A 25,213-nucleotide genomic window follows, 5' to 3' on the forward strand; every position below is an offset into this window, starting at 1 on the left:
ATTCTTCCCTTAAAGATTCTTTTAAATTCCGGACCGTACAAAACACTTTTGGATGGTAAAATTGAGAGCAGTGGAAGGAGCAGTGAAACAAAGCGGTAAGATAGACTTTCTGAGGAATTTAAGGTGTAGACTGAATAATAATACTATATTCTAACGTCCTTTATATACAGTACTGACGTTCCCTGGTCGTTTTCTTGAGCAACACTAACAAAAAACCCAAGTTGCATTTTATAGACATCAAATTCACCTATTTCTGTTAAATATGGACATAATCCGTTGTTCTTGGTATAAAAATGTGTAACTTATTTTTCGATCTATGTTTCTCCTCCTTTTTTTTTTTTTTTTAATCCGCAAAAACGCCCCTTAGGCATCTGCATGTGTTTCTCCATCTATGCATTACTACCTCGTACATGAATGATAGAAGTAAGTAAGCCAGTAACATACCTCAGGAGAAACCTGTCCTAGTAGTCCAATTCCAGGATGCTTTGCAAGGGGAAGAAAGATCATATTAAACATCATATGAAGATAGAGTCATGGATTGTCAGCTACAACCACCTATTCATTTTTAAGTATACAAAACACATGGTTTCGAAACCATCATCTCCTCTGGAAGTTTAACTTCTCTATGCAATATGCAAAAAGCGAAGCAAAAATAATGGGGTACATAATGAGAACAACTCCCGCGATGGGTAACTCATCGTGGTGGTATCCGAAGTAATCTCTCAAAAACGCTGATACGGTTTTAGTTTCACCAAACGCCGTAATATTCTTCTGTATATCTCCATACTGTGAAGTAAGCATACCCCTTAGAGTCCAAGATGTTGGAGTAAGATAATACATCCAGACCCACCACTTGGGAATTTGCTGCAATAGGCAATATGAAAACAACTGGGTCAGTAACATTGGAAGAAAGAAAACGAAACAACAAAAGTTCAAAATCTCAATTACGGCCAAATGCCTTTTATTTTTTTTATTTTTTTTTTAGACAAGGTGATCATTGAGGAGAGTGAGATTTATAAGTCAACTTGCATATCATTGTGAACGTTGGTTATGTTACTGCCTTTGATAAAATACAGAACAGATGGTAGGAAAAAGTTTCACGAGTAACAAAAGGGGAACAAGGCCTACAACAAAATGCCTTGTGAATTCACACCTAATTTTGATTAACCAGATACGATGATCTTGCTGACTTTCTGAGCTCTGAAGTGATAATGGCTATCGAAAATTCAAAAAACAAAGTCTGAAGTTCTTAGAGTAATCAAGATGCTATTAAAATGAAAGATCAGATCCATAGATAGGCTTGAAGGCTTTCCTAGTTCTATAAGAATAAGGACTTGTTCACAAACTCAGGAAAAAAAAAAAAGAGATAGTGGTGTTTGGTATCTTCAGGTATGCTAAAATAATAACCAAGACTCCGAATGATAAATAAAATTATCTTTACCCAATTCAGGACACAGCGGGGGTGACCGCCACTGATGTCCAACAATTAATGGAACTACTAAAATACCTGAATTGCTAAACATATAATGGCAAAGAACATGTCCACCATCATACCAAATTAAACACAAGCACATACTAAAAACCAAAACTCCACACCATAATGCAACAAACGTGTAAATTCCCAGATTTTCCCTCTTTCTTCTTTCCATGCTCTTCACCACCACTTCTTCAATATCAAGTCATCATTGAATTTATAACAGTTACTCTCCTAGTGAACTAGGCAAATTTAGAAAGTCTATACATGACGGTTGTTCTCCTTGTTCTATTATCACTGTTAATTCACAAACCGCAGAATGTACTTCCAATTAATAGCAATGTTCAGCTGAATGCGAACTACGATTAGTTTAGCGCACCAAGAAAAGGTTAGTAGCTTACTGGTAGAGGAATCAAAAATCCGCAGAACAAGTTAAACATTACGTAGAACAATGACTGTAGAATTGCCGCCACTGGGAAGCTTGGGGTCATTGCAATAAGCAGCATTCCAACATAAGTGAAGTACAACAATGTACAAAACATGGCGTAGAAGTACCAGAAAACCTTATAAGCTGACCAATAATACCCAATCATCGGATACGTAATGATCGAAAAAACAATTGCTTGGGCTAAGAGATAGGGAACCTCAATCGTGACCTACAAAATTAAGCAGGCATATTTAAATACGTAGCAAGTATGAAATGCTGATAAAACGCTGATTAAGAAAATAGATGAAAGTAAAATGCTGATTAAGAAATGAGAAGAAAAGTGGCCGGTATGTTTGAAAACAGAGTGAGACACCTATGAGCCTTGGCACATATATATTTCTATTGAAGGTTTCAAGTTGTACCAAAAAAACCTTGGCGAAATTGCGAGTTACTTAAGAGGTTACCTGAGCAAGTGCATAAGCCCATGACCCATACATTCCTGCAAACCTTTCCCTATAGACAACTGATCGTTCCGTTGAGACGTATGGTAAAACTGACGTACAATTATTTATGCCCAAGAAAATGGAAGCAGAGTACATTGCCCCAAGAACATTGAAAAGACTCTGCTGGTTAGTTCTGTCCAATAAAATGATGTAAATGTTAAACTCGAACAAGTATACTGATTAGCATAATACCTCAAACCCGGAACCTATTATTATAGGTCAAGGGAATCAGGAAACCAATCTCATGGGTTATGCTTTGTCGAGGAAATACCTAATGCACTACTTAACATCTTATATTGACACCGTTCAATTTTTGGTTACTTACATGTTCCTCCCTTGATCCCAAAACAGAATCCCAAAAAGCAAAGATGCAATCAGCAAATACATGGAGCGCATCAAGTTGTATGAAGGACTTCTCCAGTAAGACAAGTGTTGTTTCCAAAGGCAAGATTTGAACTGTCCCCAACCATTTTGTGAGAAGCGGGTTGTAAAATGCAACTCTTTTGAATCGGAAGGAGCACTAAGCGTAATTACAAGTGCTTTATTGTTCCTACATTCACAATGCCCAGAAATGAGTCCAAACAATTAAAGATTTGTATCAAAACAAACAATATAATGTCATGAATATTTTCTTTCATGGAATTGCAGTTAATAATGGCAATCCCTACTCGAAACAATTAATGAAGTGATTAGCAGTTGAACTCACTGATACAAGAGAGAATTCTTATAAACTTGGGCAAAATCAATGCCAAGTTCGGCTTCTGCAGTTGTGGAAGTGACCTCTAAGATCCATGTTGCTGGATTGTAATTATTTCTAATCTTTTGGACCCCGGGGATATCCTGGTAGAGAGAAATGGTTGAAAAGAATCACAGTTAACTTTTTGATTTCATACTCTTTCATACACAAAACTGTAAGATAGTTAAGGGAAAGTACCAAAAAGGACTTGAATTGTTGTAGCAAACTAACCTCAAAATATTTGATGACAAAGCTTGAATGTTGACCCAGTGGTCCAGAGTAGATAATATGCCCGCCATTTTTCAAGATGAGTAACTAAAACAGATTCCAAGTGGCTGTTAGACGTAAATTATTTTGTTGATGAACACATACGAAATTTCAATAGGAAAATTAGGAATTGAATGGTCTTGCGGAACTAACTTTGAATCCGTCTTGATCAATGATCATTCATCACTTCGTAAGTGCCAAAGTATCGTTGTAGTTCAATAGACGGGGTAAAGTTAGAATTTGCTTCTGTTAAATGTCACTGAGAGGAATAATAATCTGATAATCATATTACTTTCTTGCTTATAAGCTGGCATTTGGCTTGTCTGTATTCACTTGCTAATCATCTCAAAGAATTTCTAGCTCAATGCCAGTCCGATTGGACTAGTAGTCATCTGACAAACAAGAAATCTAGCAATAAAAAAAAACTTACAAATCTACAAGTAATTCATCTAAACAAGATGTCTTCTAGTTTTGAGGAAAGTAACTATGCACCTCAAAGAAACCATGGTACTAAATTACATTTCGCTTTCAAATTGATTCAGTTAATGGAGGAAAAGTATGACTTTTTTCCAGCGGCCACCACTCCTCACATCTAACCACGGCTATCATTTGGTTGTTATCGTTACGTAATAAGTTTCCCCGTGTTCCACAAGTTTGTTTGAATGTCAAACAGTCTTTCCCTCCCAATTTTATCAACCATACAGTTCCTGATAGGTGCGTAAATACGCCTATTTATGTCCCCTAACTTCGGCTTGTTACGTTCGTTTATTATATTATTTGAAGTTTGATACTCGTTTTTCTCGTTTTGAGGACTCACGGAGCTATTGGATGACATTTGTAGCTAAATTGAAGAAAAGATGATAATGTTTAATATTTTAGCCGTTAAATTCAATTGGTAGAATGCCGAATACCATAAATCAGGTGGTTGGTCCATCTATATTAAAACAAGAAATTGCATTGAAGTGAATTTCCTTAAGAGAGGAAATCATTTTGCACGTGATCAAGAGTTAGAGTGGGTCCAATTGGAAGGCATGACTATTTAAGGAGTTGATCGCCTTTTAGAAGAACAAATCTCGGCTGAGGGATATAAAGGTTTAGGAAAGGAATTACTTTCTTTTCCAAGGTTTATAACACGGCTGGGTGTGCAACTTATATAAAAGGAGGCAGTAGGGTTTTGCAAGGGGGTTCTTCCCACACATCACAGAAGAGGTGACGGCATATCTCTCCGAGTAATGTGATTGTTTAGATTTCTAGGATTTTTATTCAACAATTAATTGTATGACTTTGGATGATTCATAGTTTTATGAAAGTTATTAGTTTTACGATTTATCTTTTGTGTATGTATTCATGATATCAAACACCGTCATACAATAGTTTCCATTGTTTCGCACGGGATAGGATTTGAGATAGACCATACAACGTGAGACGGGTCATGCCGTTGGATAAATCCAGTGAGACAATCTGTGCCATGTTGAGATAGCCTTTATATTGAGTACGAGTCTTGAGAATATTTTTAGGGATTATCGATAGGAATTGCTACCGTAACGGTGGTCTAGTTACAAGTTGAATGAAACCCTAGAGTTCGCCACAATTATATTGCATGGGGAGGTTGAATCAAAACCGTAGTCCTTTTTCTCTCTTGTTTCTAAAATCTTTAATCGCTTTCCAATTAATTTTAGTTTAAGCAATCAAAAACCAACTTCCCTTTGCTCTCCAAGTTTGCAACAAAAGCTCAAGCTATTAGAAACACCAACAAAAATAACGCAAAATTTCGAAGGCTTCAAATCAAGAGGAAAAGTAGAATCTCAAGCTTGTCTCTTTGTTTCTTTGCTCTAAGTAAATTTCTTTTTGCAAGTACAGTACCATTTGGAAAGCTATCGGACCCATACTTAACCCATAGAGTTCAAAAATTCTACTAGTTCATGTCCCAAGTAGTTAAAATAGTACTTCAATTGGTTTCATACCTCATCAAATGCTTCAAATATGTCAATACTTGGTTGGTGAATGGTGCAAACAATTGTTCTTCCAGTATCAGCCACATTCTTCACGCCCCGCATAACAATTGCAGCTGCTCTTGCATCCAATCCAGTTGTAGGTTCATCCATGAAGATAATGGAGGGGTTTGCAACAAGCTCTACTGCTATTGTAAGCCGCTTCCGTTGTTCAGTTGATAAACCACTGACACCGGGCATTCCAACCAAATTATCTTTAATTTCATCAAGCTCAATGATCTCTAGGACCTCTCTCACAAATTCCTGTGAATATACGTATTAGCTACAAAAGTGAAAGTCTTTAACCATTTCAGAAGCATCTAAGGGTAAATTCAGCTTTTATGTAAATGAGAGATATAGGTCATACAAATTTCGTTCTTGAATCAATTTCCGGATGCAGGCGCAGCCAAGCAGAATAAACGATGGATTCTCCTACTGTAATTTGTGGGGAATGAATGTCACTTTGCTCACAATAACCCGAAATTCTAGCAAAAGTTTCTTGAACCTTGGGATATCCTCCAATTCTAATATCTCCTTCAATAGCGCCACTAGTCTTCCTTCCAGCAAGAACATCAAGAAGAGTTGTTTTACCAGCTCCACTGACACCCATCAACGCTGTTAGAATACCGGGCCTTAATACACCCGTAATATCACAAAGAAGTTGGAGTTGTTTCTGAGTGAAACCCCTTTCTCTCATTTCCTGTGATCAATCAAATCAACATGAAAAATCACTTGAGGTAAGGTCATATAACAACTTTAGATATCTAATAGCAAACAAAGGTTTGTAAGAGATTCGTTTTATGTGAATACCAAAGGGGTTTCAATGCAGTATTGCACATCTTGAAACGCTAAAGTTACAGGCTCAAAAGGTAAAACCAACCGACCTGTAAAATTAGATTAATCACCATTGTTAATTTTAATAGGAACAAACAAAAGATGACTAATAAAGGAAGTGATTAATTGAACCACAAGATTTCATATGTAACAAATGTATGCGTGGTTGCCACTAAAATAAAAAGTCCATTCTGTTACATTTTGGAATATGATTTTATAGTGGCTCATTTTGAAACACCAGACCCAATGTTAAATGTGGAGATGGCTTCCACTTGTGAGGTGGATAAATATCACACCCTTGTTTTAAATACGTAAGCATCCATAACGCTATTGTTTGGGGATTACACAAGTACTGTTATGTTGCCGTTGTACGTGTGAAGCCATACAAATAAACAAAAAGAGAGTAGCAATTTCTCAAGGAAAAGGAATATTCAAAACTACCAATTAATGCAACCCAAGGCCCAATTTTGCAAAAATAAAGCCACTTTTGGTGCAAGTTTATCCGTTCTTTTGCAATTATTTGAGCTCGACATTGTATATATGAACTGCTACATAAGAAAAAAGAATAAAAGATGGGTTTGTGGAGGTTACTAAGTGGGAGCAGTTCTTTTCTTTGGCACAACGTGGGAGTGATTCCTCATCAACTGCCCCAATTCCCAAGGTGAGTTAATGGAAGAGAACTATTCATCTGCCCTTATATGCACTTAGAGGCCGGGGCACACGCAATGCATGTGCAAGTCGAATTTTGCATATTTTTTCAAAATTCAATCAAACAATAATTGGGAGCTACTGTGCATACTAAGTGAAAATTTGACTTGCGATGCGCATCGTGTGTGCCCCGGCCTCTAGTAGATATAAAACAAAATGAAAGGTGACACAATAAGTGTGTGCATTCATCCATAGACACAAAATAAAAGTTCATCATGCAAACAACCAAATAATTATTATTTTTTTTTCCGTAGCTCCGGACACTTTAACTCCATACCAATTAGCAGTCATTTGAATTACACACTTTAATCATCCCAACATAAATTGCACTTAAATAAAACAAAATGCCGCCAAATTGGTAAAAGATTAAACAATTAATGGAGTAGCATAAAAAAATGAAGTCCACTTTCTTGTAAAAGTAGACAATACAAAACCAATTTGTCTTGCTCATTGTCATCTCTATATCAATGCCCAACACCAACGCTTGATGCAACAAGAAAGTGTCCATTTGCAAGAGTGTAGAGGAAGATGGGTACATGTGTTGTTCAGTGGTGAAACAAAGGGAAAAGATGTAGATTTTGTGATAGGGAAGAAGAAGTAGTGGGAGGGAAACTGATGTAGGGTGGGTAGTTATTGGGTTTGGTGGTTATTTGGTGTTGGTTTGTCTATTATACCCCTACAATTAAGTCCTCAATGAATTCAATTGTGCATGAAACTTTGTCTTTTGTGTACAATTTGGAAATGAAAAGGCATGACGGGGCTTCAAAAAAGGAAGACACCAAAAAGGTGCTCTCCCTTTATATATTAGAATAGATGTGATGCAGTGCATACAAAAAGAGGGGCGGACAAAAAAATGAGAAGACAGAGGATTCGCACAGAAAATAGAAATGCAAGAAAACATAGGAAGAGAGAAATAAGACATTAATACGGAAGAAAACAAAGGCACAAAAGAAAACAAGGCATGAATGAGATATCTTATGTACATGCGTTAGGTGTAGGTTCCAAACCCTCTCTCTCCTCTATCTCACTTTGTCTCTCTTGAAAATAAGTTTTCTATATTCTCTGCTTAGAAAAACTACTTCTCTTGCAAAATCTAAGTTGTTCTAGCAAAGATGGTTGCCGTGACAAAACCTACGAAAGGCTTGACTTTGATACAAAGGTATCATGATTACTTGGCAGACTAAACTAATCGAACACATAGGAAATCCCTTCAAATGGGAGCAGTCAAAATTAAGCCATTAGAATTGACATATGAGTTGCAAGGGCCAATGTAATTGGGATGTGCTCTTCTTACGGTGATGCTGCAAGTCCTAAATATCTACGATTATAAATGAATTCCCCCAGGTTCACCAAAATAAATTCATAAATCCAAACTACGATTAACTTGATTACAGCACAAATTATCATAGATTAGATACCTAGGCATCCCACATTAATGGGTACAATCACAAAATTTCTGAACCTTAAATTTTCACCATCCAAACCAAATATTGCAAATTGAACTATGTTTGTCTTGGTCCCAAACTTTGGGTACGCATGAAAAACTGTGGGTACATAAGCAGTCAGCCCCGAAAATGAAAATAAAAATAATTTTCCTTCACTCATTCTCATGAAATGAGACTAGCGGTAATAAATGCTGAGAATCAAAGAGTGTTACCTTGAATCCAGGGATGTAATTAAAAGATATAGTTATCTTGAATGGGTCCGACATATATAATACGAACTTTATGTGATTTATTTTCATACGAGGGAGATTGTGCAAGCGATAAAGAAATTATTGCCCAACTGTGATCGTTTGAAGCAATTTTCAAAACTAACTAGGAGAGGGAGATGTATGCAAAAAGACAACCTTTATGACGTTTCGATGTAGTTTTCTCGTAGCTCTTCGACTTTGCTTCTTTATCAGTACCATTGGAGGAATCTTCACTTCCTTCTATTTGGGAGAGCTTCTCATTTGAAATAATAGCACGAGGACTAGGAGCTGGATTTTCATTTTTGAAATAGAACAAGAACATATCACTTATTATTTTTAATGCAAGGAGAGAGCATTTTTTTAAAGTTATAACTTACGGTTTAAGAAGGTTAAGGCCAATGTAAACCCAATGTTGAAGAGTATTGCAAACCCAAGTAAGGCACCAACTGAGAGCCAGAAGAAGTATCCCCTAAAGTGAAGCCCATGGTTTTCAAGTGTTTCTATCCCTATTGTTGTATTCCCTGCCTTGGCCTAAAAAAGATGTAGAAAAGCATAGAATGAATAAGCTAATATAGTAAAGAAATGCTAGTGTTCTTTCCATAGTCATCTAACCAATAAAGTAAGACATATTGTTGCCAATGTTGTTGAAGTTGCTAATTGTGATAACGGCTATTACTGAATATTGACAAATATTTATCTAAATAGGCCTCAACTTTTATGCTTTTAGAATTAGTGAACCACTATATGAATAACGAGTGAACCACTCTATCAACATGCATTTCACTGAACTTTGACGCAAAAAAAATGCAGCTTGAAAATTGTCTTAATTGGAGGATGCATCTAGCTAGATACTCACCTTTTGCCATCTTGGAGCAAGAAATTCATTTACAGCAAGGCCTATCTCACCATAACTCAATGGGGAAACCCAAAATCCCCACTTCAACCAAGTTGGCATAGAGGCTGCAAGCAACAAAAGGGCTTAACTTTGTTTCCCTAAATAATTGTCCCAAACGCAAACTTGAAAGAGGTCATCAAAACTTACATTTTGGTATAATGAAGCCACTGAATAAAAAGACAGCTAATATCGACACAAAACCAGCTGAAAAAGTAGCAACCATGGTGCGGAAGATAGATGCCACAAAACGAAACATGGATATTGCAGCAAAGTGCAAAGCGAAAAGTAGAATAAGCTGTCGGAAGAACCTATGATACAGAGGCAATGGTAGACAAAAAATTCCATCAAGTTTAACTTTTGCAAGTAGTCTGTGCATATGTACTTGGATGTACCAATGAAACATGGTATTGGGTAGTTTTTTGTTCACATATATTAAGGGTCAAAAACATATTTGAAGGAATGTAATATGTATGTCTAGTAAAACTAACCTCCCAGGCTCTGGACTGTATCCTATGACATAATAAGTAAGAGAAGTCCAAATTAGGGCTTCGAACAATGAAAGAGGAACCTTGAGAATTGTGGATGGGATTGTGTATGACCATGCTGGATAGAAGTACAAGTCCCTCTGTTTGTAGAAAACAGCAAGTCTTGTGACAGTCATGGACATCTCCGGAAACCCATCGAAGAAAAGAATGAGCAGAGAAAAGAACAAAGCACCCAGATAGGAGTTTGCATGAATGACATCAACACCCATCCGAGTTCTCAAGAATACAGTCATTGCGATAAATGCTGTGATAACAAGCTGCAAAGAAGAAGAAATGAAGCTTTGGTATGTTATATGCAGCCTTAGGCAAAAGGATTAAGAATTTAGCACACAAATGCATGAATGGTTAAGGGTTGTATTGAGAAAAAAATAAAATGTGAGGATGCAAATAAGAAATCACCAATCATCACCTGAATTGTTTTGAATACGTAAATAAAAGAATTCCTCCTCATAAGAAGATACTCCCTTGACATGCAAGCTCTAAAAAGCTCCCATTTAGAAAGTGAATACTTGCTAAACGAGATTGCCTTCTTATGGCTCTGAGACTTCGTAAATGGCTTTGATAGGTCCTCATCTACCTTCTTCCCAAAAGTAGATTCCTTAAATTTCTTGCAAAACAAATCAACAGATATGTAACTCCAAGACTGTTCAGCTTGGTACCAGTACTGTGCTTGATCATTTCTAGATATTACCTGCAATGGAGTCGAGATGTAATGAAATTAAAGAAACTAAGAGCACAAGGAAGAATTCCATATGAGCCACGATAGACTTACCTCTTGGAGGAAGTCAGCTACCCCTTTCCTTTCAGGACATCTAAAACCACAATCCTCAAAAAATTCTAGAACACGACTACGGGGTCCATGATATACAATCTTCCCTCCTTCCATCAAGATGATGTCATCAAAGAGATCAAAGGTTTCTGGTGCTGGCTGAAGAAGTGCCACAAGTATAGTAGCATCTGTGATATGTGCTAGTTGTTTAAGACAAGCAACAATTTGATATGTGGTGGAACTGTCTAAACCATTTGATATTTCATCCATAAAAAGAGCTTTTGTAGGTCCTATAATCATCTCCCCTGAAAATACAAACAATTTTTTTCCTCATTTACATATTATATGCATGTCATTGTTAGGTAGTGGCGATATATTTCCAAAAGACTTGCACCAACGGAAACACCAGGTATTCACAAGTTTGAATTGCATCAATCTCAAGCTTGTAAGCTCCCCATATTCCATATCTAGAAAAGAAAATTTTGAAGACTACCTGTAGTCAATCTTTTCTTCTGACCACCTGAGATACCTCTTCTCATGGCATCTCCAACCAGTGTGTCAGCACATATATCAAGTCCTAAAATCTGAGTAACCATGGAAACAATGAGAAATAGTCAATGGGCAAGGCATTTTCCTAGCAATGACATAGAAGAAGATCAATGCCGGCTCTGCTGAAAGAATTACTTTCAAAATGTAGTCAGTCTGAAGAGTATTCCTCTGTCCTTCAGCAGAAATCGCCTGGTAAAAGAAAACGTCGACACTATACCAGATAAGATAAATCACATACATTAAAGATATGGGAAAAAATGCAACTGACAACCCAAACATTAGAATGAAGTTTATATCAGCTTGCATTTTTAGATGCTTCTAATGTATGCAATAAAGTTCTTGACCTGCACCCTTTAAAGAAACTGCCTTTCAACCACACAAGTACTATCGTGCTCCTAAGGTTAATTTGTGTTAAATAGTAACAAGCTCCCAATAATAACTGTTACAGAACACAATGCAGCTCTATTATATAATCTGTAGGAAATATAACCAAATCAAAATTTTGTTTTGTTAGAAGATTAAGCTTTGCTAATTTCCATCTCCCATTTTTTCTCCCCTTAGTTTTCTCAATACTCTATCATTTGTTTTGATCGGCCTCAACACTCTATCACTGTAATTGGAGAAGGTAATTAGGAAATCTGAGTGCAATCTGGTACAAGCCTCTTGTAGAAACTATTAGAATAAATGAGAGAGAGATTTTGACTCTGATAATCACCACACATGAAGAGAAGCGTCTAAATCACATGTTATCATGTTGCTGCATAACCAACAAAAGCCTGCATAGAAGCAGGCTGAAGTTTTCCATGAGGTAACATTGTAAACTCTGGACATTCGCTTATGAAACATTGCACCAAGATCCTCATGGCTTGTACAAACAGCACGCTACAACACATACTGACAAGCAAATGAAAGCGAGGATCATCTAGCACAGCGGCAGCTCCATGTAGTAGTAAGAGGGTTCACTTGAATCCCCTGAGGGTTCTCCAATTTAATGTACTATGCACTGACGTTCCTCTCTTTTCTTTTCAACACTTCTTCCAATTTGATATGTCAATTTGTGGTCAAATTCCCTTCTACTATAGATTAGATTCTTGACTCTCACAATTTTCTCCAACCACTACCAGTCTTTTGTAGTTTCAGAAGATTGTAATTTTTGCTCCTTGCAAATACGTGGAAGGTAGGAAGATCATCCGGCTTTAATATTTTTTTTCTAAAAAAGAGAGATGATTGTTACACTCTACCTTTTAACTTCTCACATTACACTGTATTAGAGGGTAAAACACAGAATAAAAAATATAAGAACTAAGTAGATATGTAAAAACTAATCCCTAAGAAAAATACTGTAACATGAGACTTGAACCATGTAAGTATATTTCTTGGAGCCACCCTGTCTAGCAAGACTTGGTGCGAAACAAGATGAAGACCTCATCGTAGGCATGGATTCCCCTTCCTCTGTTAGGCATTTTGTGCTAGAGGATGCTATGGCGAGGGGCTAGTTTAGGGATTAGTTCCTATGGGTTTGCATTATTTTAGACAATGTTGTATGGCTATTTATTTTATCTCCTTCCGAAGCAAAAAAAAAAAAACATATTGGCAACACCAGAAACAAGGGGAAAATAAGACAGATAGTAATAGACCTTCATGTATGTATCAACATCTGGGTCTGGAAAAACTCCTGCCTGTTTCTCCCTTCTGCTGACCTCATTCATAATCTCTAGGTAGGCATAAACAATTTATGAAATTTCTATTAGGACCATCAAATTGTAAGGAATCAACAACCAAATGTTAGCCGAGAAAAAGGGAAAAAAATTACAACGATCCTTTGTTTGCTCAAGGCATGCATACCTGATCGGCTTCCAACCCCCTGACAACGAGCTGAAAAATCAAGTGTTTCCCTCACAGTCATTTCAGGGATGTGTAGGTCATTTTGACTTACATAAGTTGAAGTTTTCTGTGGAACAAAATCTTCCAGTTTGTAACCGTTGTATAAAACTTCCCCTGAAAACTGTTGCAAAAAAAGGATGAACAAATAAAAAATATGTTCAAACAAGGGAAGATGAAGGGCGGAAGATCTTAAAAAGTTAACAAAGTACGGCTGAATCTATGAAGCAGTGGCATATCAAACAATTAGCTATGCACACTCGATGCACTGAGCAAAGTAAGAAATTCAACAAGGGTTACATCTTGTTTCTTACGGCTAAATTAGCACATGTTTTAGGCAATCAATGATCCACTTTAAGGATAAGAAATTCAGGAGAGTAATTCTTCCACTGTTCATCAACTCAAAGGTAAAAGCTATCCAAGAATCCCACTGCAACCAAGAAGAAATGAGATCTGGATCAATCTAGTAGTGGGTGGTGCTTAGAAGCTATGCGAGACAATATCCCGGGAGAATCCAAGTTTCATGTATCATAAACTTGAATCAAGGTATACAGTGTGTGTTTCTTCTGTCCAGTATATTCAATAGGCGGCTCCTATTTGCAACCCACAATTTGCTACATACAGCCATTTGCTAAATAAAACCAACACCCTTTTTTTTGTAGTTAACCCCTAAAATTTTCCAAGTTACCCTTCCAAAGAAAAACTCAATTTTTTTCACAACAACCCCCCTCGATACCCCCGTTACCGTTCAAATCTGCAAACCACCACCGCCGCCAGCGAACTCCATCACCACCACCACCAACAAACTCCATCACCCCCTCCCGTCACTCTCTCTCTCCTCTCCATGGCTCCTTCCAATCACCCTATCGTTCACCACCGGTAACACCACAAACTATATTCAAAAAATCTGTCCCGACGCTTTTGGATTTTAAAATCCGAAAGTTGCATATATTTTCATATTTAAAAATCTGAAAGCAGCACATTTTCTTTTGTTAAAATCTGAAAGTTGCACATCTTTTTGGATTTTAATATCCAAAAGATTTTCGAACCATGCACGAGAAATATATAGAACGTTCAGATTTTAAAATCCGAAAATATGAACTACTTTTGAATTTTAGAATCTGAAAATATGTGCGTCTTTCGGATTTTAAAATCCAAAAAACCTTACGAATTTTGGGACTGGATGTCCCTTAACGTCAGGAAAAACTAATTGAAGTTGATTTTTTTGTGGGCTTCTTTGTACGGTTTCAGCTCCCAAACCACCATGTCTGTGGCACCATTGATTGGTTTTCCATTGAGAAAGAGATGAAAAATGGAAGAGGGAAGTGATTTGTAGTGTAGAAGACTAGGGTTTGTAGTGTAGGATGAAGGAGGGAGAAGATTTCATGGATGAACAGAGGAGAGAGAGTCGTAGCAGTCAAGAGATGGTGATACAGATGGGAAGTTTGCTACTCGACGGAAAATAGTCACCAGCCATGGAAGGGCTCCGGCTATGGGTGGCAATCAAGGAGAAGGATGAAGATGAGGAAAGTTTTACCCATTGGGGCATTCTTGTTGACTTTATACATTGAGTTATTTTTGTCTTAAATGTCCTAATTTTTTCATGGGCTGTATGTAGCAAATTGTGGGTTCAATATGTAAACTTTTAAAAGAAGACCTCACTAATTAGAACCCCCAAAACTCAAGTTTTTGAAGTCAAGTAGAAGGCCTTGTCAGCTTTACCTGTGGTGTAAACTGTGCAGATTTGCAGTTCTAAGTATTGTTATTCTGATGTTTGTAAAGGATCTTCCACATTCCTATCCATATACAGTGCTTATTTCTTAGAAAAGGAAAAAATAAGGGACCTTGAGAGATTTGTCTAGATTTCCAGAAAGTGCTTTCAGTAGAGTAGTCTTTCCACATCCTGGAGGACCAAGCAACAAAGTCATCCTGCAGTATTGACAGGCACAATTGATGAGGATGATTTCTTCTTAAGGCTTATAAAACCTTAGATGAGTATCTTCATGAAAAAAAATACAAAAGGAACACGTATTCGAATACATGAACAATGTCAGTTTATCAAGAAGATAATGCTGACTTGAATCCACCACATATTTGATTACCAAAAGTAAACTCATTTGAATCCAACCCCACAACTTGATAACGTTACGCATGCCAAAAGTAAAATACATTCATATGAGTCCAAACTCCGAATTTGGAAATAATCCACCACATTTCAGTTTTGAGCTATGAAGGAGAGGATGAACCAGTAAAGTGGAACCTCGAATTGAAGGTCAAGCCACAACAGAACACTTGAGAATATATGTGGATTGAGGTTTTTTAAAAACAAAATTAAAGAGTTCAAATTGATTCTTGAGTTCTGGGTTATCAACATATACCCATTCACCTTGAAGTGATTGGATTTCTATTATGGCAAGTGAAATATAATAAAATGAACCTAGATTAAGCATCCAATTAATCACACCTTCCAGGCTTAATGATACCATTGACATCATCAATGATAGTTATCTTGGCGTCCTGCGACTTCAAACCAGGTAGCTTGGCACAGTCCTATAAAAAAAAATGAATAAATTAATCAAGTTACGGATGTAAATGGACCTAATTAACTAAGTGCTGCTTTTGGACATAAATTACAGAAAAACGGCTCCATGTATTTGTTTTTGCAACAAAATAGACAGTAAAACAAGACATGGAAGACTTTTTTGGTAATCGGTGAGTTATACACCCAAAAACCTTTGACTTCTACATTGTGGACCTAAGAACCTGTGAACCACCCAACATTTGGCTTAAGAGCTAGCCCCTCTAGTCTTATTCATTTCACACTGGACCTAGCAATGAGTTTGACAATATCAAGTGAAGTAAAAATTTATAAAGATTCTTACCCAACTATTTCAACCTGCCAAAAAGCTTGAAGTTAGAAATTTTCCAAGTTCATGATATTTTCTCAAATATTGGATAATAAACGTCAAAATATAATACCATAAACTGGAGTGAAATTTAACCGGTAAAGTATTGCCGTTTTGGGTCCAAAATCAACTCATATCCATTAAGCCCTTTTCCAGAGTCAAGATACAGAAGTCACTGGCAGTTAGTGAAAACCACCCAAATTCATTCACACATGGCTAAGAAAGCTTTAATTTACTTGAAGAATTAGATACTTACAAAAACAAAGCTTTTCAGTGAATTCCATAGAGTAGGAAGTGGCTTGCCATGAACCACCTCACACTTTGCTTCCACTCGCAGATTTTTATATCTTACTTCCACTGTCGGTAGTTCTACACCAACCCTACCAGCATCAATTAAAGCCCCACAAACCCATTAGATGATCATTAAAAGGCAATCACAAACAAGTATGTCTACAAAGACAATTAGAGATGAAAATGAAGAGCCAACAACAAAGATGAGGAATAAACAGTTTCTATGAAAATCCGTCACGTTATGCTATGTAAACAAGTTAAAACTTAAGACTATTACCCATCCTACATTGCGGACAAAGAGAACTTGGAACATTCTTTCCATTGATGGTATAAATTTCTGAGAATACATATAACGCATGTGAAATAAAAAATTCTATATCCAGCCAATCTTTGTCGACTCTCGCTTTTCTTGTAGTTGTGTCTATTATGCAACTGTTAGCCTGTGTGTATGTGCATGACTATATGCAACATGGGGGTATCCACATATTACCAAAAAATGACTTACTTATGGACTCTGTTTCTCATTTTCTGCAACAATCGAAGGTTGTCATTCTCAATGTATTTGATGAGTTTTTCAACAAACATCTGTCGTTCCAGAGCACCAAGCTTAGTAACGTCAACTACCCGTTTTCCTTGAACATCAACCTCGCTTCCATCACTTTCATCGAACAAAGATGATCTTAACCTCTCAAATGTAGGCAGTCTATCAATCTTGGCCCATTGTAAGGCAAATTCATTATCAACATCATCCTTTACAGAATTCAACTCTGAACTGCTTCTGGAACTAGAAATGTGGCGTCGCACCGATGACCTCAAACTCTTTCCTATCTCTGCTAGCTCAATTCTCAGTGATTCTATCTCGTCATTACCAACCAATTGAGCCATATTGCACAAACTGGGAGAGACTCAAGAGGGGTGGTAGGACGTGAATAAAAGGTAGACAGTGGACAAACATATAAAAATATATATATACCCACAGATACACACGTATATAGATATGCCATTATGAATTTGGGAGTATCTGTGTGCACTTGTATTCTTATTTTTTTAGACTAAAAGGGTACATGAGGTAAGGGCATGCATCATGCTTATTATTCTTAATAAAGAAGTAGAAGATGTATACTATGTATGATGTAATATAAGGCACAACAAGAAGTCAATCTGATGGAAGGAAAGAAAGTAAGTGTTTTAGATGCTTGTAGTTGAAGCCTTTCGCACATGACCCAAGTAAAATGCTCAAGTACTCAACGAACTCACCTTACAATGGAAAGCAAGAACTTTCCAGTTATACAAATGTTTTATCCTCGGAATTCAAAATATTTGCATAAAACAGCCAACTTTCGCATCTAGAACATACACCAAGACTATCACCTGCTTCAATAACATGGACACCGTTTGCTAATTGCACCTCATGACGTAAGCTCAGTTTTTACCAACATAGACTTCCAAAACTTGACACATCGTGCCCATGATGTCAAGAAGAATATACCTCACAGTTTCTATGTTAGCACATAGTACATTCTCTATTCTTTCTCTAATTGAAGCTTAGTCAAATATCTCCTCACAAGATGGTTAGGTTGGGCCATATTACTTAACCCCTATACACTAGATTCCTACAAGAAAGCATAGCGGATGTACGTGTTGCCAGAAAGATAAACTCTTTAAATGGAAAGTCAACAGAACAATATTTTATGAAACCATCTGATCTGTTTTAAGTGCGGTCGACAACCAGAATGACAACATGCTGGAGATATTTTATTAAACCCACGTTACCTTCATGTCCACCAGATCAGCCATAAAAAATGAGAAATGGCATTGTGATGGTATAACCATTGACCAACAGGCCTTAATGGACAAGATAAGATGATAGAGTTGACTGCATCTGCCATAGAAAATCACTAAAACAGCATTGGTGTCAGGATACTGCAACTCATTACCATAACAAAACCAACCCTTGTGCCCAATCCATTCTTGTCGGCCACATAAATCTGTTTTCACCATTCTGCTCTTTTAAGGGCCAATATTTAGCATATTAGCCAAATTGAGTTAAAATATAAAGCATGTTAAAATTTCTGGTGTGGATCTAATTTAATACAGCTTACGCTAATCTATAATAAACTCTATTTGGAGTCTAAAGGGAATGCCCAATTTCAGGAGCCTACGAAGAATATACCCTGAGGCTGAGACTACAAATATAGTTGATGATCCTAACTGTCAAGTTCAATAACTGAAGTGATTATGATAAAATCTGACATATATAAAATGTACATATATATGATGCGAGAGCGGAACAACCCAAGGTCAAGGCAATCCCTTCACTTTTTGGGACACTAAACGAACTCTTCGGATGAGGCCCTTTATGACTTGTTACAGACACCAAATCGATGCGACTAGAAAATCAACTTCAAAAAAGAAATCAATAGTAAGATTCACAAAGATAAAAAAACGAACATACTGATCATTCCAAATCAGGTTTTGCCAACATTCCCAAGCCGTCAATTTAAAATAAGCTACGTGATGTAAAAAACAGATGAGATGGAGGAAGCTATGGTACACAGGGTATACCGTATGCCTAAATTATGACAATTTATGATTTTCATTATACCAATTTTTGGTTTTCTAATGCATATTTATGATTCTAGTTACGACTTGTACATTAAAATTTACCAGTTGAACAGGTCATTAGCAGGTTACCCATAATTAAAAAATATTGTTATTATGTAACCATAATTATTCGTACCGAAATCCATAATACTTGTACCCTAACCAAATATATGCATACAATATCAAAAATTAAATAATGTTACCACAAATGTTATAACAACACCATAAATTGGCATTATCTTACCATAATAAATCGTACCAAATTTTTTTGACTCGTATGATATTCCGTAACAAAATCAAAATATGTCGTACCAGAATCAACAATTGTTATACCCAAGCCAAAAATATTTGTAAAATGCCACAAATTTTAGAAATAACCACAATTATTATGACAACACCTAAAATTGTCATTTTCTTAACACAACGTGTCATATCAAAAGAAAACATATTTAAATACCACAAATTTTATAACAAACCATAATTGTTATGACAATACCATAAATTGACGTTTTTTTACCACAATGTGTCGTACCAAAGGAAATTAATTAAAATATTCCGTAATAACACATGTCTAAAATACCACAAATTTAGTAATATAACCAAATTTGTTATGACAACACCATAAATTGACGTTTTCATATCCACAACGTGTCGTATAAAAAAATTCAATCAGAATATTCAATTAACGGTAGTTATAATCAACAAAATATCATACCTCAAATTCAGTAATATAACCAAATTTGTTATAACAACACCATAAATTAACGTTTTCATACCCACAACGTATCGTATAAAAAAATTCAATTGAAATGCTCAGTTAACGATAGTTATTATTAGCAAAATATCATACCGTAAATTCAGTAATATAACCAAATTTGTTATGACAACACCATAAATTGGCGTTTTCATACCTACAACGTGTCGTATAAAAAAAATTCAATCGGAATGTTCAGTAAACGATAGTTATAATTGACAAAATACAATACCACTAATTATTTTCAATTCCCGCCACATTATTTTTTCAAATTTTAAAATTTCCACCATATTGTCTTAATTTTCGATTCCCTCTACACTAATTTTTCAAATTCTTATTTGTCCCTACACAATACCTCAATAATTTAAACTAAAAATGAAATTTTTGCACAAAATTTTCATCCAAGAAATTCATCAAAAAGTAAGTACTATACCCAAATTTTCGAATACAACTACAATTTCCTCTCAAAATATTAGTCTAAATCAAATTCTTTTTCTACAAAATTTAATTCAAAAAATCAAAATTCCTTTGTGGAAAAATGAGAGGTCACGAAAAAAATAATTATCCAACTGTCTCAAATGCATACACTTTCAACATTAAATGGAGTACAAAAAAATAAGTGTGAATATCAAAAAATAGAGTGTGAAAATTACTCTCCTTTTTGTAATTGGTGAAATTAATTATATTAATACCCAATCTTATCAATATTTAGGGCGGTACACTTAACAATTGGCACTATATATTTAACACATGGATCGGTGTTAAACCTTCACCCTATGCGTACCAATCCAAATTTAATGGTGGTCCTTGGAACTAGGTCGTGGAAGTAAAATCTAAATAATTTTGTAAATTTATTGTCATTGTACTTTCTTTCAAAAAAAATTATTATAGTCGACATTTTGATTTACACCAATGACATAGCTATAATATGATCTACAAGTGCAGGCTCATGCCATCACTAGGACGAAAGCATTTGAAGCCTCTGTTTTCTCAAATTTTTAGCTTGAAAATAACGCCCTTACATACAAGAAAATATTATATAATTAATGGCCTTTAGAATTATAAATTCTCAATTGTGTACCATAGTGATAAGGTGTTGGAGTTTGGACATTTCTCTAAAAGATTTGGGGTTCAAGTCTTAAACCCTTCGTTCCTATTTTTTTTTTAAAGAATGTTATTATTTTTTAGAATAAATCACATAGTTAGTCCTTGAAGTTTCATACTTTAACAAATCTCATCGTTCAATTTCAATACAACATTAAAATATAATAATGCACCATCTGAGCCCCACGTAAGGTGTTTATTTTATTTTTTATTTTATTTTATCAAAATCGTCTATCTTTTACATAATATTAATTAGGTCATTCGTATCAAGAATGAAGTTGATGGCTTATATCTAGACACTTAATTGGATGGAAAATATCATTCTATTATTCAATTTGCGTGCCGATGATGGAGCTTCCTAAACTTGATTGAGACAAAAAATTACGTACGTGACTTAATCAACAAACATAAAAAATTCAACGGATTTGATCGTCATTATTGTGTCACAGTCGCATGACTACATTACATTCAACTACAATAGATGACTAGGTTTCATACCAAATATAAATTGACTGTACAATCTAAATGTCGTTAGTGAGTGTATTTTTAAAATGATCGATCAGGACTGTTAGGATGTTAAGTTATAAAATATTTAATTTGTGATATTTTGACATGTATTTTGTTTGGGTATAATAATTATTAATTGTGCAACGATATATTTTGGTCTTGTATCTAGTATCTTTTGATCGATTTCTTTTGGTACGACACATTGTGGTAAGAAAGTGTCAATTTTTTGTGTTGTCATAACAATTGTGGTTATGTTATATAATTTGTAGTATTTTACACATGAGGGAGAGAGAGAGGGAGAGAAAGTCAATGAAGAGAGAACAACCTGTTACCTGTTAAGCCATTTTTTTATTTTATTAATTGGTTTAATAAATGGGTGGTCCGGATTATTTACTTTAAAATCCAATGGTTTAAAATCATGATACGTACGGTACACCCCTTAATAAGGGGTGTGTACCATAGGACTACCCAAGAATCAAGCAGACTTGATTACTAAATACACTTTGAACCGGACACCATGATAATGATTGGAAATTCCCAAGTCAACTAACACAGGCAAGGAATGTACCTAGCCACAATGGCAGAGGACTGCAATGCCAGAGTGGAACCGCTCTCTCCGGTTCAAAGACCCTGGTCTTAGTCGCAGCATCGGGTATGCGTTCAGCGCAGCGAGGATGTTGACTTCCATTTCACCTTCCCTCCATCTTCTTCCCTCTACTGCTACCATTTACTGGTAATCTGGTATTGTAATCCTTTGATAAACCATTTATTTTGGGAACATATTTATTCAAGGAAGTCCTTGAAAAACCATTTATTTAAGAAACTCTAAAGCATTTTCATTCATATATATATTTTTATTTTTCACATCAATTTAAAGATCTCAATTGGTCCCTTCAATTGTGGCAAAAAAAATTCAAAAATTAAGTACAGAGTCTTATTTTGTTTTTTTTTTTTTATAAATCACACGACTTTAGTAAAAAATGACTTAAAAGTTATGACACGTTAAGGGACCAATAGTTTCATAATTTTCTCTTGCCAAGCTGGCCAAATAATATATTTGCAAGTAAAAGATTATCGTTTGAGAAACCATTTTCACGCTGCCGTGTTACTCCATAAAATATACTCCGAAAATTCATTTTATTGTAATTATTCTACATACGCACCGCCTAAAACACCAAAAACATACCTGGTGATGTGTCCACACAACTCGAGCCATAAAAAAATAATACAGCGGGATATAATTTGAGGCAATAGAGAAAATCCATGCGTACAAATTTGTGGCACAAATTCAGACACAGACGCATCAAAACACGTGAAATACCACGTACCCTGACAATTATCCCGAAAATGCCTGAAAAGAGAAATCAAGATTCACATCACACTAAATCTGAACCATTGATTTACCTTTGCGGGACATTTTCGGGGTAATTGTTTGGGGTACTTAGAATTATTAGAATCTTAGATATCTGTGAGCAAGATGCAGCGAACCTTGCCAGGTCGGCCGCTTCCCTACGCCGGCGAACCTCATATGCATGGACTCCAGACCATCCAAACAATCATCTCCTTTTTTTCTGCAACAGCACCTTTTTAGATGGTGAGAAATGATGAGGAGAAAAAAAGGAGAGCCATTTCTCACTAAATCTCACCATTTTGGTGGGATAGGTTGGTGAGATTTGTTGAGGAACGGAAATAGGCCAATCATTATAAAATCTCATTTTGGTGCTATTCTTTCCATTTCTCATCAAACTATTCAATCCAAACAAGTGATTTGGAGAGAACTGATGAGAGGAAGAAGAAAAGAAAGCCCTTTCTTATCAAATCTCATCATTTTGGTGAGATAGTTGGTGAGATTTGTCGAGAAAGGGAAATGGGTCGATCAAACAAAATTTACTTCGTTACTTTTCTTCCCATTTCTCACCAAATTATTCAACGCAAATGAGTGATTTGGAGGGAAGCCGTAAATGTAATCCTTTCTTCCTTTTCCCACCAAATCACTCGATCCAAAGGATCCTTCAAAACCACACTTAGGCAAACAACCCAAACACTTTTCATTTCGCGGCCCACATGTCAAAATTTGTTGGTTAATCTCATCCTCAACTTCCACTTATCAGGAAATCTAGTCAATTTAGCACCAATATTGGGCGATGCAGACAAACACTGGAAATCAATTCCCAAATCTCTTTCTCACCATCAGAAGAAGAGCACTTCAATGATGACGGGGTTTTGGTGAGGGAATTGCAGTGGATGAGAAAAGAGAGAGAGAGAGAGAGAGAGAGAGAGAGAGAGAGAGAGAGTCGCATGGACTCGACCATCCGGTTGCCCGTTTGTGGATCATTTTATTAGTGTCATTTTAATGATTCAAATTGTTCACGATTTTTTGCTTGTCGATACCATCAATCAAGTCAAAATCAAGTTGATAAGACAAAGGTTAATATAATTTCGGAATGCATTTTTCTTTACATAAATGGGTTATGATACAGTATTGTCTCGTTATGTATTACTATATGTGTTTCAAAATCATATCAAACGTTATTCGATGAACGTGATTTTTTTTTTTGTGATTACGTGCTCGACAAGCTTAGAATTTGGAGAGTTTGGATCATAAGGTGGGCCCGGAATGCCGAGGAGCTGATTTCTTTTTTTAATGATCTTAATTCAGTCATGCTACTTGATACATATCTTGCACATACATTTTTATGGGGCCCACCTCGGGTCCCACCAACATGATCCAAACTGCTTATTATTTTTAAAATAATTTTTTAAGAGTTCCCGTAAAAAATCAACTCGATAGGATATCGGTAAGGATTTTTTCAGAAATCATAGGGTGAAACAGTCTGATTCGCACTGCGATTTCTGAAAAAGCTTTTACCGATATCCTATCGAGTTAATTTTTTACAGGAACTCTTTAAATATTATTTCAAAAATAATGAACGGTTCAGATCATATTGGTGGGATCCGAGGTGGGCCCCATAAAAATGTATGTGCAGGATATGTGTACAAATGTATGTGTCCTTAGCATTTTTTATCTTAATTTACTACTAGTACTATAATTCGAGCTATATTTTTTTTTATAACTGAATGTCCGTATCAGTTTATCCACACATCGACTAATTTCAGGGCCATGAAGGTAACGACTGGACATAATTCCCAATGACCCCAAGATTTGAAATATTTAACCTGCATGAGAATGAAACATGTGACCTCATAGATGAGCACTCATCTGTATTTTTTGGCGGGGTTCACTTGGGAGTTGTGTGGAATGGATATGTCCCCACTCCCCAAGGATGTTCTACGCGGAAGTGCATTATGTGATTTTTAGTTCTATTTCATTTTTGAAAGGTAATTGTTTTTATTAATCTTTGAAATTATTATAAAGATTAATAAGAGAAGGAGTGATGACATCATATCTATAACCCAAGACCTAAACAAGAGCTACAAAGTTAACGATAATCTTATGTCCATCTGAGACCCAAACCCAATTTTGACAAGAAACAAAAAATGGAAAACCAATTAAGATAAAGCTCACAACCATGGACCTAAAAGCCTAGATAGAAAAAAAATAAGCTCAAACAAATAGGGCCTAGAAGCCCAAATAAATGGGTAAAAGCCCAACAATGAAAGATTTAGTTCTAGTTTTACGTACATAGAGGGGAAAATGACAACCAAGAATGTGTTTTGATAATTAATATCCATCAAAGACATGCTGAGAACATTTGTTAATACTAAAAATGTCCTTGACGGATATTAATTATCAAAACACATCCAGAACCGTCAT

At 35.9% G+C, this 25,213-nt stretch overlaps 1 protein-coding gene across 3 annotated transcripts; it reads right to left on the bottom strand.

The window, feature by feature from the left end:
• Positions 1-520: 520 nt before the first annotated feature.
• LOC131308694 (pleiotropic drug resistance protein 3-like) lies at positions 521-22,433 on the bottom strand. 3 transcript variants are annotated; one of them, XM_058335671.1, is made up of 25 exons: positions 22,007-22,432; positions 18,243-18,351; positions 16,975-17,364; positions 16,435-16,558; positions 15,737-15,822; positions 15,117-15,201; positions 13,237-13,396; positions 13,029-13,105; positions 11,527-11,580; positions 11,336-11,426; positions 10,846-11,147; positions 10,483-10,764; positions 10,017-10,330; positions 9,676-9,836; positions 9,490-9,593; positions 9,011-9,164; positions 8,790-8,921; positions 6,209-6,282; positions 5,766-6,098; positions 5,372-5,662; positions 3,372-3,455; positions 3,111-3,244; positions 2,366-2,537; positions 1,876-2,130; positions 521-864 (listed from the first exon to the last, which is right to left on the bottom strand). In XM_058335671.1, the coding sequence occupies exons 3-25, from the start codon at positions 17,352-17,354 to the stop codon at positions 598-600; spliced, it is 4,116 nt and encodes a 1,371-aa protein (XP_058191654.1). In that variant the 5' UTR covers positions 17,355-17,364; positions 18,243-18,351; positions 22,007-22,432; the 3' UTR covers positions 521-597. The 3 variants fall into 3 exon arrangements, with proteins under 3 accessions (XP_058191654.1, XP_058191653.1, XP_058191655.1); XM_058335670.1 differs by lacking the exons at positions 18,243-18,351; positions 22,007-22,432 and adding an exon at positions 2,730-2,954; XM_058335672.1 differs by lacking the exons at positions 521-864; positions 2,366-2,537 and adding an exon at positions 2,730-2,954 and having other exon boundaries at positions 1,966-2,130; positions 22,007-22,433.
• Positions 22,434-25,213: the final 2,780 nt, after the last annotated feature.

This window comes from Rhododendron vialii, chromosome 11a (genome assembly GCF_030253575.1).
Source record: "Rhododendron vialii isolate Sample 1 chromosome 11a, ASM3025357v1".
NCBI classification, from domain to species: Eukaryota; Viridiplantae; Streptophyta; class Magnoliopsida; order Ericales; family Ericaceae; genus Rhododendron; species Rhododendron vialii.

Bases quoted from the DNA above. Each gene is read 5' to 3' on its own strand.
- LOC131308694 (XM_058335670.1), bottom strand. From the start codon at position 17,354: ATGGCTCAATTGGTTGGTAATGACGAGATAGAATCACTGAGAATTGAG. The intron at 9,837-10,016 runs GTTAGTTTTACT...TCTGTATCATAG, and splicing joins TACAGTCCAGAGCCTGGGAG to GTTCTTCCGACAGCTTATTC. The intron at 2,538-2,729 runs GTAAGTAACCAA...TTTATTGGACAG, and splicing joins TGGGATCAAGGGAGGAACAT to AACTAACCAGCAGAGTCTTT.